This window comes from Hyperolius riggenbachi, chromosome 12, assembly GCF_040937935.1.
Source record: "Hyperolius riggenbachi isolate aHypRig1 chromosome 12, aHypRig1.pri, whole genome shotgun sequence".
In the NCBI taxonomy this organism is placed as follows: domain Eukaryota; kingdom Metazoa; phylum Chordata; class Amphibia; order Anura; family Hyperoliidae; genus Hyperolius; species Hyperolius riggenbachi.
This window is the reverse complement of record NC_090657.1, coordinates 153,354,063-153,374,515: the sequence shown is the minus strand read 5'-3', so window position 1 is coordinate 153,374,515 and position 20,453 is coordinate 153,354,063. Positions and strand designations below refer to the sequence as shown.

The window sequence follows — 20,453 nt, the reverse complement described above, 5'->3', positions numbered from 1 at the left end:
AATGTTTTAGGACATTTCTAAAACGTAAAATAACTTTAGTAGCAAGATGTCATTATTAGCATCACCCTTGCAGTGCTATTTTTAAATGTATGTGTTTAAAAGGCATTTTATTGACAAGTTTGAAAATAACATTTCTTGCAATGATTAATTATTTTCTGTTGTGTTTTTTCTTCAAAGGGTTGATGAATCTCGGTACTCATGTTCAGCTCAGCTACTTCCTCACTAATCCTCCTGCTGTGACCAGCCAGTATATTGAGTTTGGGGTTAATGTAAGTTTATTTAATTTTCTGGAATTCATTATGACATTTAGAACTACATCATTCATTTCTTAAGCCCTCTCCTCGAGCCACCCCTCTCCTCTCTTCCAGTGTTCAGTAACCAAACCTCCGTCTTCCTTCTTACAAGTGCAGCGTATGTCTCCCATATATAGCAGCCCTATCAAGGCAAGAGAACACCCATTACTTGTGCAACAGCCAGCCCCCTACATGTGCTGCAACCTCTTCTGTGTGTAGTTCCATTTCACATACAAAGATGTTCTTCTCTTCCATGTACTACAGCTCCCATATTCCATGTGCAGCAGCACCCTCCTCAGCCACCCACAATATACAGCAATCTGCCTGCTTTTTCACTTTTCTATAGTAACATCTGCCACTTCCTGATAATGTAAACGTTACCTACAAGTTTTGGGTGGACTAGAAAATCAAAGCCTTACTCATCTGTTACCTGATCGAACTGATCACATGCAGCCCAATTTCTTGGGGCAAGCGAGACCGGTGTCTGCCCAGGGCTTAGTGAGGGAGGGGGGACGCAGTGAGGAAGGGCACGCTGGCACTCACTCAGCCATGAGTAGGGGGGCACAACTCCTCCCTCCCTCTTCTCGAGTCCCCTTCCATGCTCCCCCTTCACTGAAGAGTTAATGCGCCACTGGAAAACCTAAAAGAACTCGCCTCCTATCAGGCTCCATGCGATGATCACATGCCACTGGGATCCTCTGTCTGCAGCCGCTTACTTTCACTAAACGCGGCTTTTTCTATTGCCACCTATGGAGGCAGGGAGTAGCAACACTTAGGCAGGGGGTTAGGGTTAGACTGCTGGGGTGGAGTGGTTAGGGTTAGACACAGTATGCACCAGCATTCTACTTATAGCGGAGAAATTACATTAGTGGCAATGGGCGCAGGGCTTTATCCGAAATTCCCCTCAATGCAAGGCGCTCATTAAAATATAAGCATTGAGGGAAAATTTGGGCGCACGCAGATAAGTGTAAGACTGGGGAGTGGGCTTTAAGTGTTAGATGTGGGTAGTCTTTAGGGCTGGGGGTATCTTAACCCTCCTGGCGGTTCATTTCTGTCTGGAATTAGGAGTCAAAAGCGGTACATTGTTTTCAAGAATTTTAGGGTCTCCGATTCAAAAGTTATAACTCACCAAAATGTCAGGATAAAAGCATGGTAGACATTTTACATATAAATAAAAGACTGGAACGCAAATTTGCGGAAAAAAATAAATTTATCAATAAACTGAAATAATAGAAAAACTGTACAAATAAGCAGCAGATTATATATACACAATAATCAGTACAGTATATACAATAATTAGTACAGTATATCCCTAGTACACCTCCCGTGTGTGGTAAATCTTAAAACATGGAACGGGACACAGGCCGACATCACAGTCCGGGCAGTAAAAACGGGTTTCTTTGCGGACTTTCTTACCCTTGCTATCCGTCTTGCTGCAGCAAACAACACACATTCTTGTTGGTGTCGCTTTTTTTGGAGTGGGTGGGATGTATTTAGAAAAGTGGCGGCCAGTGAGGCGCTCCGGATTGACTACATATGATGCACGGCGCCCAACTCGCACATCTGATGAAGTTGGGTACTTCAGGCATATGGTTTCACACAGTTTCCATATGAAGTCAGCATGTGATCCTGGCCTTTCACTGCGTTGCTTATGCAAAATGAATGCATTCCACAATGCCTGTTTCAGCAGATGCCGAAAAAATTTTTATAGTACTTTTTCTGCTGTTTCCGCACTGCGGGGTAGTATGTCATCGCCTGGTCAGCTCGGTCCACCCCACCCATTGTATGGTTGTAGTCCAGGATGACTTGCGGCTTGTCCAGGACTTTCCCTCCTCGCGTTCTGGTGGTGACAGAGGATGCATCGTAGACAGTGCTGAGCGCACACACGTCCCTCTTGTCACGCCAGCGGAGTGCCAACATTTTTCCCTTCTGCCAAGCCACAATGTCCCCAGATTTCAGCTTTTGCTTGGCGAAGGCAGTAGGCATTTCTCGCCGGTTAGGACGAACGGTGCCGTAGGCGTCGGTTTTGTTCCTGATGAGAAACTCAAATAGTTCAGGTGAACTATAAAAATTGTCTGTCGTCAAACAATACCCCTTATTCAAAAGTGGCTCCACCAAGGACAGCACGGATGAAGTCGCCAGCCCGTAATTGCTGAATGCAGGGTTGAACTGTGTCCCTTTCCCGGTGTACAGTACGTTGTTCCAGATGTATCCGGTGGCAGACTCGCATAAAGTGTAGGACTTTACTCCAAACCGGGCCCTCTTGGATGCGATATATTGGATCCAGGACAGTCTGCCCTTGAAGGCCATCAAGCTTTCATCCACACTTATGTCCCTCTGGGGTACATAAGTGTTGCGGAAGTTTTCCATGACCAGCTGATGAACCTCCCATATCTTCTTTAGCTTTGGCGCAGGGTGGGTGGACTCATCGAAGGCAGTGTTGTCTGCGAAATGTAGAAATTTCATAATGAGTCCAAAGCGGTACTCTGACATGACTGTGCCAAAGAACGGGGTGGCGATGACCTTGTTGGTCGACCAGTACCATTTCTGCAGGGGTTTCCCCACCACCCCCTGCAGAATAATCAGTCCAAGGAACCGCCACAAATCCTCCTTGGTAATTGGCTCCCACATCCTGGTCCTGGAAAGGGGCCTTCGTGGAGCAGAAATTTCTTGCACGGCGTAGCGGTTTGTCTCCACCACGATTTTTTCAATGACAGCGTCACTGAAGAACAGCTGCAGGTAGGCCAGAGGGCAGTGTTCACAAGCAACCTTCAGGCCGGGTTCCCCAGTAAAAGGGAAACGGGGGGGGGGCGGTGGTGAGGCCCGAGTGGTGTTGACTGGGCACCAAACTCGTGCGTCACTGACCGCCGTGTCGCTGGGGATGGAGTCGCTGCCACTCTCACTGTCGGACGACAGGTTGCCAGGCGCATCACTGTCACTGGAGTCCTCCAGTGACGGCATATCCGGATCGCTGTCCTCTAACTGCATCAGCCCTTCCGCTGTGAGATGCCTTGAAGATGATACCATAGCAGGTGACGGGCAGGTGGCAGAAGAAGAGCGTAGTAAAAATCCAGGCAGAGGTCGTTACAGGCAGCAGGCAGAGTAGTCGAAATCCAGGCAGAGGTTGGTACACAGAAATCCAAATCGGGCAGAATCAGCAGGCAAAGAGCGTAGGTCACAGTTCAGGCAGAGGTCGGTACACGGAAATCCAATATCGGTCAGAATCAGCAGGCAAAGAGCGTAGGTCAAAGTTCAGGCAGAGGTCGGTACACGGAAATCCAATCGGGCAAAATCAGCAGGCAAAGAGCGTTGGTCAAAGTTCAGGCAGAGGTCGGTACACAGAAATCCAAAAAATCCAGCAGATCACAAAGATCAAAGCAGCTCACAGCTCACAGCTCACAGCTAATTCATACATGTGTATCCAATACAATGCACTTTAGGTCCAAAGAAATATTAGCATTTTTAAATTTCCCGTCCAACCCCATGACGTCACGCCGCCCGACGTCACGCCGCTGAGCTCTGATTGGCCGCCGGGTCCCCAGGAAAATTCTGGTGCGAGAGGGGACCCGGAGGCCGGAATTCTGTGTTGGAGAAGCGGGGAGAGCCGCAGAAGAAGAGGGGAGAGCCGATGCTGCTGGGGGAGTCAGGCAGGAGTCCCTGGGGAGCGCCGATCGCGCTAGGGACTCCCGCACAGCAGGTATTTGCCGCCTCCGCCAGCAGCCACTACCCCCGATCACATTGCCGCCGGGTCCCCGCTAGATTACAGGGGATCTGGGGATCCCAGCGGCCAAAAAAACATGCCACATTACGGGGGACAGATGCAGGAGTCCCGCTGAGCAGCGTCAATCGGCGCGCGGGACTCCTGCACAGTGCACACAGCTATTTTTAGCTACCCCGACCTGAGCTCGGGGTTACCATTAGTTGCATGTATTTCCTACCCCGAGCTCAGGTCGGGGTTACCGCCAGGAGGGTTAAGGGTTAGGTGTGGGGAGGGGGAGTCTTAAGGGTTAGGTGTGCGTGGGGGGTCTTAAAGGTTAGGCGTGGGGGGTATTTTAAGGGTTAGGAGTGGGGGGAGCGGAGTCTTAAGGGGTCAGGTGTGGGGGGGGGGTCTAAAAGGTTAGACATGGGGGTTAAGGTTAGTTGTAGCCATTAAGTGAGAGGGTTCTGTGTGAGTAAGTATAGGATAGGTTAAAGACATTGGTAAAGTAACCAATATTCTACTATATTGGATAATAGAATATCAGTAAAACTACCAATATTCTATTGCCGTTATTTTGCACCCATTTCTACTTGCGCCTCTTTCATAGGTATGCCATATGCATCAAGCCGACCTCTCACTCAGTGCTGGGCCAGAAGTACGTCACTGGGATTCCCGTCGGAATGGAGATGAGTGCCTTGTAGACAAAGAGTTTCTCCAGGATAGAGAGAAGAGAAGGGAAGCTTCATTGCCCCCGTTTGTTTAGTTTCCCCAGCGGATTGGTATTGCTTAGAGGGCAATGACCCGTTTGTTTTCTCATGCCCATAGACTTCAAAGCATTTGGCTATAATGTGTTCTTGCAAAAACGTTCTTGTGCTTGCAAAAATTTAGTAAAATCAAGATTACCCACAAAATCATAACTATAAAACAAAAAATGAAGATTAAATTACCCATTAAAATCAACACTACTTGCAACTATTGTATGATTTTAGTTATTTCTTTATTTCTTTTGCTTATTTATTGATTGCTTTTAATGGTTTACAAATGTAAAGTATTGTGTAGATTAAAGAAAGTAAAGCTTTGCATCTAGGCTTATATACTTCAGCGTTTTAGCTTTATTTCCAGAATATATATTTGTGTCTTAACAGGTTGAATATTATTTACTTGGGAGACGTCTGGATATTTCAGCTCACTCTGAATGTGTTCCCTTATCTGCCCAAAGCAGCAATGCTACTCCAATGTACAGCTTACTGCTTCCCCAAGACACATTCCACGCCGTGTTCTCTGCTATGGAATGGGCTGGTTTCTTCAACTTGGACATCACTGGAGAAACAGTAATATCTCTCGCAGATCATAATTACAAACTTTTGAGAAATGCACATTAGACATCCACTAACATCTCTTGATGTATTTGTCTTCATTAGGATGAAGGGACCAACATGCTAACAGTGGAGACCATCAAATCAGTGAGCCCTGAAGTAAGTCTAAAATCTGACTCCTCACAGTACTAACAAATGTTTTCTGAAGCCTTTGTGGGCACAGAATTGCAAATCTTGTTTATCACTTTTAAAGTACCTAGCCACTTCTGTCACCATAAACTGTAATTTCTGTTGGCCAGGGGCGTAACAATAGACCCTGCAAGGAATGCAGCCGCAGGGGGGCCCATCCTGAGAGACTGACAACTAAGGGCAAGGAGAGAAAAAACTTTTTGCTCTCTGCACAATTTTTCTAATGACTGCATCTGCTCAGCCACTGATAAGGAACCACAGTTTTGCAGACAAAGATTTGTAGACAGTCCCTATTCAGTGTTGAGCAGGGTCTTGTGTACAGCACTGTTCTACCCCCAGCCTCTCCACTACTTCCACAAGTGCTCTGTACTGTAGTGATGCTTTAGGAGTCTAGGAACAGAGAGAAAAAACTTTCTATTCTCTGCACAATTGTTCTAATGACTGCATCTACTCAGCCATTGATAAGGAATCATAGAAAGATTTGTAGACAGTCCCTATTCAGTATGCAGCAGGCTCTTCTGTACAGCATCCAGCCCCCAACTTCTCTACCCCTCCCTAAGTGCTGTGTACTGTAGTGATGCTGGAGAAGTCTGCATAGCCAGTTCTGCTCCTTTAGAGATGGACAGAGTGAGTGTAATAAGCTGGGGCTGGGATCACACTCGTCTGTTGGTTTTCTGTATGCGTTTTCTGCACTCCATGGGCTTGATTCACTAAACCGTGATAACTCAAATAGGACACCTTATCAAAGATATCACACCTTATAAAAGATATCACACCTTATCAGAGTAGCATAGCTAACGCTACGAACCTGCAGGGGCTCAGGGCAGGATGAGAGCCATTGCCAATTAGCAGGCATAAGTTTGTAGCGCTTGCTATCCTACTCTGATAAGGCGTGTTCACTTTGATAAGGTGTGATATCTTTGATAAGGTGTGATATTTGAGTTATCACGGTTTAGTGAATCAAGCCCCATGTGTGTCTGTATGTGTGAAAACATGCACGTTTTATAAAAAGCTAATGTAATTGATAGAGACAAAAGTTTTGCAGGGGGGTCCAGTGATTTCTAGTTATGGCCCTGCTGTAGACCACAATCATCTTAGAGAGATTCATTCTGTGCCTTTGCCCTTACGGTCTCAACAGTGGGATGATGTTATTTAGGTAGCAGCAACCACACACCCATCATCTGAAAACCATTCTCTGTGGTCTCCTTCTGGTCATGTGATCAAATTAAAAGGCATGGTTTATAACTTCAACCTACACAAGAAATGTAATATTTGGGTACTCTGATTAATGGTATATAGAACTTCTACTGCCATTATCAATATTTTTATTAGAATGGTCCTTTAACTCCGGTTTTTAGAATAACCCTTCATGGGAACAGTTGACACAATCTCGCAATCGAAACAAATTGCATATGTAAGATTTTGGGAAATCATACAAACATAGCTGCTAGGTGATTTAAAGTAATCAGAGCTCATGGGTATCTTTGAACCTTTGAATCAGATATAATGGCTCCTGTATATGCATCTCCTTTCAGATGTGCTGATGTGCTCCTTCTGCCTGGGGCTTGCTCACAGCACTACGAGCAGTGCATGTGGAGCCACGCCCTCCATGCCCCCCTAAGGGCACTGTTGTAATGTTGTAATGTAGGCAAACTGTTGATCCCCTACTCATTTCAAGCTATTTTAAATACACTTAAGAACACTGACACTTTAAAGGAAACCTGAAAGGGGATTAAAGGGTGTATTTATACTTACCTGGGACTTCTTCCAGCCCCATAAGGTATGTGTGATCTCTCATCGTCCTCTCTGGCTGCTCCGTTCAGTTGATACGGTCCACAGTATTCTGGTCAGCTGGGCTTTTCTGCTCTTGCGTGGTCCAGCCATGCGCGGCACATGCGCGGCCCAGCTCACACAGCCTGGAGCATTCTGCGCCTGTGCTGTAGTACTGCGCATGGGAGTGTGTCAGGGCCGCCTATACGCAGAAGCACACAACTGGCCGCGACTGGCCAGATTATCAGGGGCGATATCAAGTGAACAGAGCCTCCGCAGAGGACAGCGATGGAGCCCACGTACCTTATGGGGCTTGAGGAAGCCCAAGTAAGTATAAATACACCCTTTAATGCCATCTCAGGTACACTTTAAAGGAAACCCAAAGTGAAAAAAATGCCAATTTACTTACCTGGGGCTTCCTCTAGTTCCCTGAAGTCTTTCTGGTCCCTCGCCATCATCCCGCACTCCGCCATCCCTCCAAACTGGATGAGCGGGCCCGTGCCATGAGCCGCCTCCAAAGGCCTTCTCTACTGCGCTTGCACAGTAAGCAAAATGTGCTACTGCACATGTGCAGAACGCTCCTAGCTATTGGAGCACGATAGAGGGCGCCGCACATGCGCAATGGCTGGCCAACTCACCAGTCGGCCGGACAAAGGAGGGGGACAGTGGAGGAACTGCTGAGCGTGAAGTCGTGGGGAGGGAGCAGGAGGACTTCAGGGGGCTAAAAGAAGCCTCAGGGAAGTAAATGGGCCATTTTTTTTTCACTTTAGGTCCACTTTAAGCAGGAGCTCATTGAATAAAGTACAGCTTGCAATGGCCTGTAATCATGAATTTGTAAGTTAAGCTATAAAGACTGCATGTTTCTTTTTTTTTTATATATCTTTTTATTGATTCAGATTCTACAAAAGTATTAACAATAATAAAAGGCAACAAGGAGAGATATACAGTTCTGGTTAACCTCCCTGGCGTTCTGATTCCCGCGGCCCTACGGCCCGGGAACGTTTTTTGCACTTTTTTTTTTATTTTACATGTAGCTAGCCTAGCGCTAGCTACATGATTGCCCCCTCTGTGCGGCGTCCCTCCCTCCCTGTCCGAAAATCCCATTCTGAACGGTATTTCCTGGAGGGCTTCCCCAGTCGCCATGGCGACGCACCTCGTGACGTCACAGGGAGACCCGATCCACCCCTCAGCGCTGCCTGGCACTGATTGGCCAGGCAGCGCACGGGGTCTGGGGGGGGCGCTCGTTACACGACGGATAGCGGCGCATCGTCTCCAACACGCAGCAAGCAAAGTGCTTGCTGCGTGTTTAAAAAAAATTATTAAAAACGGCCCAGCGGGGCCTGAGCGGCACCCTCCAGCGTCTCTGGACGAGCTCAGCTCGTCCAGAACGCTAGGGAGGTTAATTTACCTTTCTAAACACATTGCTTGAAACAATGTTGTACATGGTATCACAAATGAATGCAGATGACAATGAGTGATAGATGTTCCAGTCATGACAGGTCAACTATTTCAATAATACTGGCCACAGCAACATTGGTAAAGAGTTATATAATAAAGTTAGTCTTTTGTTGACCAATGTCTCCGTGTCTTATTCCTTGATACCAGACTTTATGATTGTTACATAGTCAAGTTTGCCCTTTAGTATAACTACACTATTGAACATAACAAAAACAAGAAAACAAGTGCTGTCTGCCCCCACACATTTCCCTCCTCCCCTTTCCCCACCCCGTTACTCCACATCCTTAGAAAGACTCCTCGAATTGGCTATTTCTAATTAAAAGTTAGCTATAACTTTGAAATTCAAATGTCTAATAGCCCCCAATTTTACCTTTCAAATACCATTCCGTATCTTCAAAATATGTCATTAACTGTACAATCTGGTCTCTCGTGTATAAGACTTCTCAATGTATGATTGCCATGTGTTGAAAACATTTGGAATAGTTTTTTGGCTTCATTCACTCTAGAGACAATCGATCTAGCTGTAGTATATGATCGAGTATTACCCTAGTCTCATTCAATGTAGGGGGGGATTTATCTAACCATTTTTTCATGACCATTTTTTTTGCAGCTAGAAATAAACAGGTGTTCCCATTGTTTGATTGGAGGTGGTTCCTCTTCTCCTGTTTGGCTAGTATGGTGAAACAAACATAGCATGGGATCTATCTTTCTTTGATTGCGAGTGATACTATTCCCAAATTCCAGGACCGTGTGCCAAAAGTATTGTGTATCCTTACACAACCATAGCATGTGGTCCAAACCTGGATCAGAACTTCCACATTTGGGACATAATATTTCATCATCCGAACTCTGAGGACGATAAGGTCTTTTGATAGGGATATATGCTGTATAGAGAGTCTTGAGAAACATTTCCCTCCAAGACTGCATGTTTCAATTTACCGCTATCTTACAGATTGCATTTATGTATCCAGAGACGTGTCCGGTAACTATGAAGGTTGGGGTAAGCACAGCTCCTCGCATCATTCTACACAAAGGGATGATGGTTATGTATCTGCAGCCTTCACTGGAGCTCATGGTGATGCCACCAGACGAGAGACCTGCAGAATCCCTAATGATGCTGAGTACAGTAAGGGAAATAACATCAAACAAGACCTTGCATTCTAACCTGTTATTATCCGAAGTACATACATGTCTCTGTGCTATTTTCAGGATGTCCAGATGAAAGTTCACATCAAAATTGATGATCATGTGCTAAAAACTGAGTCTGTGTCTCTCATGCGGTAAGTAAGGGGTTCTTGATCACAAATATTACTCTCAGTTATAATAAATGATTGGGGATGATTTCTAGATTACAGGCTATGTAACCACAAGTATATAACAGAAGACTTAAAGGACAACTGAAGCGAGAGGAATTTGGAGGCTGCCATATTTTATTTCCCTTTAACTACCTAAAGACCGCCCCACGCCAATGGGCGTGGACGTAGCGGCAGCCCCAGGACCACCTAACATCAATTGTCGTCACGTCCTGGGGCTCTGATTTGCATGAGATCTCCTGCTCGGGGGGCAGAGCTCCGCCACCTCTTCAGTCTCCGCACGGAAGATTGTTAGACGCCGAAACCGCCGTCTTTAGTGTTAGTACAGCGCTGCGATCCTTGGGAGACAAGAGAGCGATCGGCTCTCATAGGCAGAAGCCTATGACAGCCGATCGCAGGATTGGCTGGCTGGGGGGGAAGGAGGGGTTTACAAAAAAAAACAAAAAAAAAGAGGAATAGTAAAAAAAAACAAAAAAACAACATAAATATTTATAAAAAAACAAAAACAAAAACCCGGGTGGGGGGGGGGGGGAGGGGGTGTTCGCGTGGGCGATCAGACCCCACCAACAGAGAGCTCTGTTGGTGGGGAGAAAAGGAAGGGGGGGGGATCACTTGAGTGCTGTGTTGTGCGGCCCTGCAGCTTGGCCTTAAAGCTGCAGTGGCCAATTAACAATAAAAAGGCCTATTCTTTAGGAGGGTTTACACTGCGGTCCTCAAGTGGTTAAGCAATACCAGGTGCCTGCCTGGCTGTCCTGCTGATCCTCTGCCTCTAATACTTTTAGCCATAGACGCTGAACAAGCATGCAGCAGATCAGGTTTTTCTGACATTAATGTCAGATCTGACAAGTTTAGCTGCATGCTTGTTTCTGGTGTTTTTCAGACACTACTGCAGCCAAATAGATAAGCAGGGCTGCCAGGCAACTGGTATTGTTTAAAAGGAAATAAATATGGCAGCCTCCATTTACTTCTCACTTCAATAGCTTGTAGCATGTGAGTATTTACAGCATTGTTTCCAGTTCCATCTCAACACTTTCAAATACTTCATCGTCCACTTGATCCAATTGATCATATCTCCCTAGCTCTTTCTTGTCAGGAAGGCAGTGTAGTGTCTTTCTTTTGCTGCTTAGGATGATGGACATTGGACGCCTTTAAAGGTCACATAAAATGGCAAGGAGGGCCACATTCGGTCCACCAGCCTTGTGTTTTACACCTGTGTTGTAAGATGTAAATATTTTTTACATTGTTAGTTATATTTTATTGCTTCTTGCCCTAGGAATGTGACATTATCTCTTGAATCAACAGCGCTTGGCTCAGTAAATGTAAGTTCCACTTATAATGAAAGTTACAATTTTTGTTACTATTTGGTGGGAACATACAATGCCTGTCCCTCCCTTCTCCCCCTCCCTCCCCCCCCCCCAACCTTCTAAAAAAAAGGTTGTACACTATAATATTTTGTTATTCCACCTTTAAGTTTTATTACAGGACACATTCACTGTGGCTTTGTTTCAATGAACTTCTGCAATGTCGCAGTGCCTGTAATGTCTGCAATGTTCGGAACAGCTTCTGCGGAGAATCTACTATATGCATGCAGCCCCGATGCGTCGGCAAGAGAACTGACAATCCAGATCATCTCTTCTGAGCACAGGGCGACACTACGGCTACACGTTGGCCCTCCTGCGCCCTCCATACTAACAGACCACATTGTTAGTCTGCAGGCCAATGGCCATGTGATTAGATTTTTATGTTAAGATTTTTTTAAAAAGAAAAATGTAACATTTGAGCATATGGTATATTTGGATCATTGCCTGATACAGTGTTTTACACAAAAGGTACAGTTTAACCAGTTATGGGACCGGGTACAGTATATCAACGCCCCTTGAGACTTTATCTTAGCTCCAGGGGCGTAGATAGACATACCTCTCTGCAATCGCCCCCAGCATCATCACTGCTTGTAAGTACACTCATCGGTGAATGGGAACAAATATTCCTATTCACTGATCAAAGTGCTTGTGATCTATATTCACAGGGATCAGTGAGATGTCAATGGTCAATATCAAAATTAAAGAAAAAACATGCACAAAACACTTCCTGTGTACTGTCCTCAGAGGCTCTGGATTCCTCTGGTGAGATTGTCGTGTGATCTCACTATAGGGGTACAGCACCACCCGGAGTATGGGGAGAGAACTGCAGCGCTGGATCCCAGGGAGGTGAGTAAGTGCAGGGTCTGCTGCAGGCTTTCCGGCGCAATGATTGTTTCACTGTTTTAAGGTCTAAAAGCATGCAAAAAAACCAAAATTGCACCATTTTTAAATCCTAAAATCTTAAAATAATCATACTGCCAGGGAGGTTAAATAAAAGTAAATGAATCTTCCATTAATTAACACCCTTACCTCCCCTCTCCCATAGTTACTAAAAGAAAATATGTTTATATGACATTTAAAAAAAACTTCATAAGTAGTTAGATAGGGACTCAACTTTTTTTTAATATATGTGCAATACGGGTATATTACTGTTATATTTGCAACTAAAAAGAAGATATAAATCATTTTAGTGTAATAAGTAGTGATAAAGATATTAGCAATTAAATGTGAGAAGCGCAGAATTAGAAAATTGCTTTGGTCCATAAGAGGAACACCACCTGTAGTGGTCAAGTGGTTAACTTCCACTTAAAATTGATACAGCATTTAGCAGTGCTAACCAATTAATTTTATTTTATGTTTTTAAAATTACCTTTACATTTTAGTCTGAAACCATCTATGATTTTCTAGACACAGGTAGTTCAAATATGTGTTTAGTACATCAGGTAGTACATCGAATGAATGTAATACAATTCATCTAGATTGTATGATTTTCTGTTTCTTTGCAGCTTGATACACTTCAGAAGGTCATTCTTCCTTTTCTTGAGAGGTCTCTGCTTTTCCATTACAAAGGTGAGTTGAAGCAGCAGACTCCTCGGAGTGATGATGAAGAGATGAAAACTGACAAAGTACCTGCATCCAGTAAATGCTTTTGAAAATAATGAAAACCCTGAACGTTGCCCATGAGGAGATGGACTATTCCAAAATCTGTCAATGTTTACTACCTACTGTAACCAAGGATTAAACTTCATCCCAATCAGTAACTGATACCCCTTTTCCTGTGAGAGATCTTTACCTTTTCTCAAACAGATCACCAGGGGGTTCTGTATGGCTGATATTGTGGTGAAACCCCTCCCACAGTGTGATGTCAGCACCTAGGTATTGACATCACACTGTGGGATCCTTGTTGCATTATGGGATATGACACCTGTTTCCAACTGCCAAAAAAGCAATATCTCCTTCCACAGACATAACCTGCCGCCATGTGATCCATTTCAGATTGAAAATCAGGGAAAGAAACGTTTACTAAATAATCTATTAATAATAAATATTGTAAAAAATAAGCCTTTTTTTAATTACGTTATGTTCACTACTGTTCCTTTTGAAATCTTTATGGTGGTATTCCCAAGTGCCAAGTGTGGCTTGGGGTTAATTAAAGTAGAAAAAGTGGCAACCCCGAGCCACACTTAGAGAAACCGGTGGGTGGGCCATGTGCAGATTGCACTGTGGAGGGGTGAAAATCTCACCTCTCCAGAATATGACTTCATGAGACCCATATTCAGCCTCTCCTTCTAGCTGCTCCATCTCTGTCATGTGAGCACCGTCTTTCACAAATGGCACTTGCACCCCCAGCTTGAACAGAAGTATTCAATTTGTGAATAAATTGATTAATGGTAAGTATAAAGAAAGGGGTTTTTTTTCTGTTTTTTTTTTTTTTTTGTAAGTTAAATGTTTGTATAGTAAATTAACTGTATTTAAAAAAATGATTGTATGAATGTATATATATTTTTAAAACTGTTAATGTTGCAATTTATACTGTACAGGATCTTCTCAAAAAATTAGCATATTGTAATAAAGTTCATTATTTTCTGTAATGTACTGATAAGCATTAGACTTTTATACATTTTAGATTCAAATACACACAACTGAAGTAGTTCAATCCTTTTATTGTTTTAATATTGATGATTTTGGCATACAGCTCATGAAAACCCAAAATTCATATCTCAAAAAATTAGCATATTTCATCCGACCAATAAAAGAAAAGTGTTTTTAAAACAAAAAAAGTCAACCTTCAAATAATTATGTTCAGTTATGCACTCAATACTTGCTCGGGATTTCTTTTGCAGAAATGACTGCTTCAATGCGGCGTGGCATGGAGGCAATCAGCCTGTGGCACGGCTCAGGTGTTATGGAGGCCCAGGATGCTTCGATAGCGGCCTCAAGCTCATCCGGAGTGTTGGGTCTTGCTTCTCTCAACTTTCTCTTCCCACCTGAATGCTAATCTATGTAATTCCTGCTAGGTATGGTACAGCAGGCAAAGGGTGTATGACAGTGCACCTGATTGGCTGACAAGCGTCTGCTGGCCAGATAGAGGCAGGATATTGCTCTGACTGGAAGTTAGCAATTGTGTTTGTTGCAGTTGGCATTCAGTTTAGAGGTGGTGGGGTGAGTTCCCTGGAGGTGAGAGGTCCAGGGCTTGCCCGCACTTCCCTCTAGGTGTCGCATGGTGGTTTGGGGGCCCCAGTGAGTGAGAGAGACCTGGGGCCCCTGGGCTGTCATGTGGACCAGTGTTTGTGATTTTAAATTTTATTTTTTGCAGCTTCTACGATGCGGTTGACAGGTGAGTGGTTAGGGAGGGGACCGTGTGGGAGATGTGCCTACACGGGGCGTCCCTGTTAAACGACGCAATTCACGATTGCGTCCAACCGAAGCCTCCCACCTGAATGCTAATCTATGTAATTCCTGCTAGGTATGGTACAGCAGGCAAAGGGTGTATGACAGTGCACCTGATTGGCTGACAAGCGTCTGCTGGCCAGATAGAGGCAGGATATTGCTCTGACTGGAAGTTAGCAATTGTGTTTGTTGCAGTTGGCATTCAGTTTAGAGGTGGTGGGGTGAGTTCCCTGGAGGTGAGAGGTCCAGGGCTTGCCCGCACTTCCCTCTAGGTGTCGCATGGTGGTTTGGGGGCCCCAGTGAGTGAGAGAGACCTGGGGCCCCTGGGCTGTCATGTGGACCAGTGTTTGTGATTTTAAATTGTATTTTTTGCAGCTTCTACGATGCGGTTGACAGGTGAGTGGTTAGGGAGGGGACCGTGTGGGAGATGTGCCTACACGGGGCGTCCCTGTTAAACGACGCAATTCACGATTGTGTCCAACCGAAGCCTCCCACCTGAATGCTAATCTATGTAATTCCTGCTAGGTATGGTACAGCAGGCAAAGGGTGTATGACAGTGCACCTGATTGGCTGACAAGCGTCTGCTGGCCAGATAGAGGCAGGATATTGCTCTGACTGGAAGTTAGCAATTGTGTTTGTTGCAGTTGGCATTCAGTTTAGAGGTGGTGGGGTGAGTTCCCTGGAGGTGAGAGGTCCAGGGCTTGCCCGCACTTCCCTCTAGGTGTCGCATGGTGGTTTGGGGGCCCCAGTGAGTGAGAGAGACCTGGGGCCCCTGGGCTGTCATGTGGACCAGTGTTTGTGATTTTAAATTTTATTTTTTGCAGCTTCTACGATGCGGTTGACAGGTGAGTGGTTAGGGAGGGGACCGTGTGGGAGATGTGCCTACACGGGGCGTCCCTGTTAAACGACGCAATTCACGATTGCGTCCAACCGAAGCCTCCCACCTGAATGCTAATCTATGTAATTCCTGCTAGGTATGGTACAGCAGGCAAAGGGTGTATGACAGTGCACCTGATTGGCTGACAAGCGTCTGCTGGCCAGATAGAGGCAGGATATTGCTCTGACTGGAAGTTAGCAATTGTGTTTGTTGCAGTTGGCATTCAGTTTAGAGGTGGTGGGGTGAGTTCCCTGGAGGTGAGAGGTCCAGGGCTTGCCCGCACTTCCCTCTAGGTGTCGCATGGTGGTTTGGGGGCCCCAGTGAGTGAGAGAGACCTGGGGCCCCTGGGCTGTCATGTGGACCAGTGTTTGTGATTTTAAATTTTATTTTTTGCAGCTTCTACGATGCGGTTGACAGGTGAGTGGTTAGGGAGGGGACCGTGTGGGAGATGTGCCTACACGGGGCGTCCCTGTTAAACGACGCAATTCACGATTGCGTCCAACCGAAGCCTCCCACCTGAATGCTAATCTATGTAATTCCTGCTAGGTATGGTACAGCAGGCAAAGGGTGTATGACAGTGCACCTGATTGGCTGACAAGCGTCTGCTGGCCAGATAGAGGCAGGATATTGCTCTGACTGGAAGTTAGCAATTGTGTTTGTTGCAGTTGGCATTCAGTTTAGAGGTGGTGGGGTGAGTTCCCTGGAGGTGAGAGGTCCAGGGCTTGCCCGCACTTCCCTCTAGGTGTCGCATGGTGGTTTGGGGGCCCCAGTGAGTGAGAGAGACCTGGGGCCCCTGGGCTGTCATGTGGACCAGTGTTTGTGATTTTAAATTGTATTTTTTGCAGCTTCTACGATGCGGTTGACAGGTGAGTGGTTAGGGAGGGGACCGTGTGGGAGATGTGCCTACACGGGGCGTCCCTGTTAAACGACGCAATTCACGATTGTGTCCAACCGAAGCCTCCCACCTGAATGCTAATCTATGTAATTCCTGCTAGGTATGGTACAGCAGGCAAAGGGTGTATGACAGTGCACCTGATTGGCTGACAAGCGTCTGCTGGCCAGATAGAGGCAGGATATTGCTCTGACTGGAAGTTAGCAATTGTGTTTGTTGCAGTTGGCATTCAGTTTAGAGGTGGTGGGGTGAGTTCCCTGGAGGTGAGAGGTCCAGGGCTTGCCTGCACTTCCCTCTAGGTGTCGCATGGTGGTTTGGGGGCCCCAGTGAGTGAGAGAGACCTGGGGCCCCTGGGCTGTCATGTGGACCAGTGTTTGTGATTTTAAATTTTATTTTTTGCAGCTTCTACGATGCGGTTGACAGGTGAGTGGTTAGGGAGGGGACCGTGTGGGAGATGTGCCTACACGGGGCGTCCCTGTTAAACGACGCAATTCACGATTGCGTCCAACCGAAGCCTCCCACCTGAATGCTAATCTATGTAATTCCTGCTAGGTATGGTACAGCAGGCAAAGGGTGTATGACAGTGCACCTGATTGGCTGACAAGCGTCTGCTGGCCAGATAGAGGCAGGATATTGCTCTGACTGGAAGTTAGCAATTGTGTTTGTTGCAGTTGGCATTCAGTTTAGAGGTGGTGGGGTGAGTTCCCTGGAGGTGAGAGGTCCAGGGCTTGCCCGCACTTCCCTCTAGGTGTCGCATGGTGGTTTGGGGGCCCCAGTGAGTGAGAGAGACCTGGGGCCCCTGGGCTGTCATGTGGACCAGTGTTTGTGATTTTAAATTTTATTTTTTGCAGCTTCTACGATGCGGTTGACAGGTGAGTGGTTAGGGAGGGGACCGTGTGGGAGATGTGCCTACACGGGGCGTCCCTGTTAAACGACGCAATTCACGATTGCGTCCAACCGAAGCCTCCCACCTGAATGCTAATCTATGTAATTCCTGCTAGGTATGGTACAGCAGGCAAAGGGTGTATGACAGTGCACCTGATTGGCTGACAAGCGTCTGCTGGCCAGATAGAGGCAGGATATTGCTCTGACTGGAAGTTAGCAATTGTGTTTGTTGCAGTTGGCATTCAGTTTAGAGGTGGTGGGGTGAGTTCCCTGGAGGTGAGAGGTCCAGGGCTTGCCCGCACTTCCCTCTAGGTGTCGCATGGTGGTTTGGGGGCCCCAGTGAGTGAGAGAGACCTGGGGCCCCTGAGCTGTCATGTGGACCAGTGTTTGTGATTTTAAATTTTATTTTTTGCAGCTTCTACGATACGGTTGACAGGTGAGTGGTTAGGGAGGGGACCGTGTGGGAGATGTGCCTACACGGGGCGTCCCTGTTAAACGACGCAATTCACGATTGCGTCCAACCGAAGCCTCCCACCTGAATGCTAATCTATGTAATTCCTGCTAGGTATGGTACAGCAGGCAAAGGGTGTATGACAGTGCACCTGATTGGCTGACAAGCGTCTGCTGGCCAGATAGAGGCAGGATATTGCTCTGACTGGAAGTTAGCAATTGTGTTTGTTGCAGTTGGCATTCAGTTTAGAGGTGGTGGGGTGAGTTCCCTGGAGGTGAGAGGTCCAGGGCTTGCCCGCACTTCCCTCTAGGTGTCGCATGGTGGTTTGGGGGCCCCAGTGAGTGAGAGAGACCTGGGGCCCCTGGGCTGTCATGTGGACCAGTGTTTGTGATTTTAAATTTTATTTTTTGCAGCTTCTACGATGCGGTTGACAGGTGAGTGGTTAGGGAGGGGACCGTGTGGGAGATGTGCCTACACGGGGCGTCCCTGTTAAACGACGCAATTCACGATTGCGTCCAACCGAAGCCTCCCACCTGAATGCTAATCTATGTAATTCCTGCTAGGTATGGTACAGCAGGCAAAGGGTGTATGACAGTGCACCTGATTGGCTGACAAGCGTCTGCTGGCCAGATAGAGGCAGGATATTGCTCTGACTGGAAGTTAGCAATTGTGTTTGTTGCAGTTGGCATTCAGTTTAGAGGTGGTGGGGTGAGTTCCCTGGAGGTGAGGGGTCCAGGGCTTGCCCGCACTTCCCTCTAGGTGTCGCATGGTGGTTTGGGGGCCCCAGTGAGTGAGAGAGACCTGGGGCCCCTGGGCTGTCATGTGGACCAGTGTTTGTGATTTTAAATTTTATTTTTTGCAGCTTCTACGATGCGGTTGACAGGTGAGTGGTTAGGGAGGGGACCGTGTGGGAGATGTGCCTACACGGGGCGTCCCTGTTAAACGACGCAATTCACGATTGCGTCCAACCGAAGCCTCCCACCTGAATGCTAATCTATGTAATTCCTGCTAGGTATGGTACAGCAGGCAAAGGGTGTATGACAGTGCACCTGATTGGCTGACAAGCGTCTGCTGGCCAGATAGAGGCAGGATATTGCTCTGACTGGAAGTTAGCAATTGTGTTTGTTGCAGTTGGCATTCAGTTTAGAGGTGGTGGGGTGAGTTCCCTGGAGGTGAGAGGTCCAGGGCTTGCCCGCACTTCCCTCTAGGTGTCGCATGGTGGTTTGGGGGCCCCAGTGAGTGAGAGAGACCTGGGGCCCCTGGGCTGTCATGTGGACCAGTGTTTGTGATTTTAAATTTTATTTTTTGCAGCTTCTACGATGCGGTTGACAGGTGAGTGGTTAGGGAGGGGACCGTGTGGGAGATGTGCCTACACGGGGCGTCCCTGTTAAACGACGCAATTCACGATTGCGTCCAACCGAAGCCTCCCACCTGAATGCTAATCTATGTAATTCCTGCTAGGTATGGTACAGCAGGCAAAGGGTGTATGACAGTGCACCTGATTGGCTGACAAGCGTCCGCTGGCCAGATAGAGGCAGGATATTGCTCTGACTGGAAGTTAGCAATTGTGTTTGTTGCAGTTGGCATTCAGTTTAGAGGTGGTGGGGTGAGTTCCCTGGAGGTGAGAGGTCCAGGGCTTGCCCGCACTTCCCTCTAGGTGTCGCATGGTGGTTTGGGGGCCCCAGTGAGTGAGAGAGACCTGGGGCCCCTGGGCTGTCATGTGGACCAGTGTTTGTGATTTTAAATTTTATTTTTTGCAGCTTCTACGATGCGGTTGACAGGTGAGTGGTTAGGGAGGGGACCGTGTGGGAGATGTGCCTACACGGGGCGTCCCTGTTAAACGACGCAATTCACGATTGCGTCCAACCGAAGCCTCCCACCTGAATGCTAATCTATGTAATTCCTGCTAGGTATGGTACAGCAGGCAAAGGGTGTATGACAGTGCACCTGATTGGCTGACAAGCGTCTGCTGGCCAGATAGAGGCAGGATATTGCTCTGACTGGAAGTTAGCAATTGTGTTTGTTGCAGTTGGCATTCAGTTTAGAGGTGGTGGGGTTAGTTCCCTGGAGGTGAGAGGTCCAGGGCTTGCCCGCACTTCCCTCTAGGTGTCGCATGGTGGTTTGGGGGCCCCAGTGAGTGAGAGAGACCTGGGGCCCCTGGGCTGTCATGTGGACCAGTGTTTGTGATTTTAAATTTTATTTTTTGCAGCTTCTACGATGCGGTTGACAGGTGAGTGGTTAGGGAGGGGACCGTGTGGGAGATGTGCCTACACGGGGCGTCCCTGTTAAACGACGCAATTCACGATTGCGTCCAACCGAAGCCTCCCACCTGAATGCTAATCTATGTAATTCCTGCTAGGTATGGTACAGCAGGCAAAGGGTGTATGACAGTGCACCTGATTGGCTGACAAGCGTCTGCTGGCCAGATAGAGGCAGGATATTGCTCTGACTGGAAGTTAGCAATTGTGTTTGTTGCAGTTGGCATTCAGTTTAGAGGTGGTGGGGTGAGTTCCCTGGAGGTGAGAGGTCCAGGGCTTGCCCGCACTTCCCTCTAGGTG

General features: G+C 46.8%; 1 protein-coding gene across 1 annotated transcript in view; it reads left to right on the top strand.

Moving 5' to 3' along the window:
• LOC137541314 (BPI fold-containing family B member 2-like) overlaps positions 1–20,453 on the top strand; it is a 56,667-nt gene that overhangs the window by 19,419 nt on the left and 16,795 nt on the right. The window contains exons 7-13 of the mRNA XM_068262558.1: positions 178–269; positions 5,139–5,324; positions 5,415–5,468; positions 9,679–9,852; positions 9,936–10,006; positions 11,313–11,358; positions 12,906–12,969. Of these exons, the coding sequence (XP_068118659.1) occupies positions 178–269; positions 5,139–5,324; positions 5,415–5,468; positions 9,679–9,852; positions 9,936–10,006; positions 11,313–11,358; positions 12,906–12,969 (687 nt within the window). The remainder of the gene's footprint in view (positions 1–177; positions 270–5,138; positions 5,325–5,414; positions 5,469–9,678; positions 9,853–9,935; positions 10,007–11,312; positions 11,359–12,905; positions 12,970–20,453) is intronic.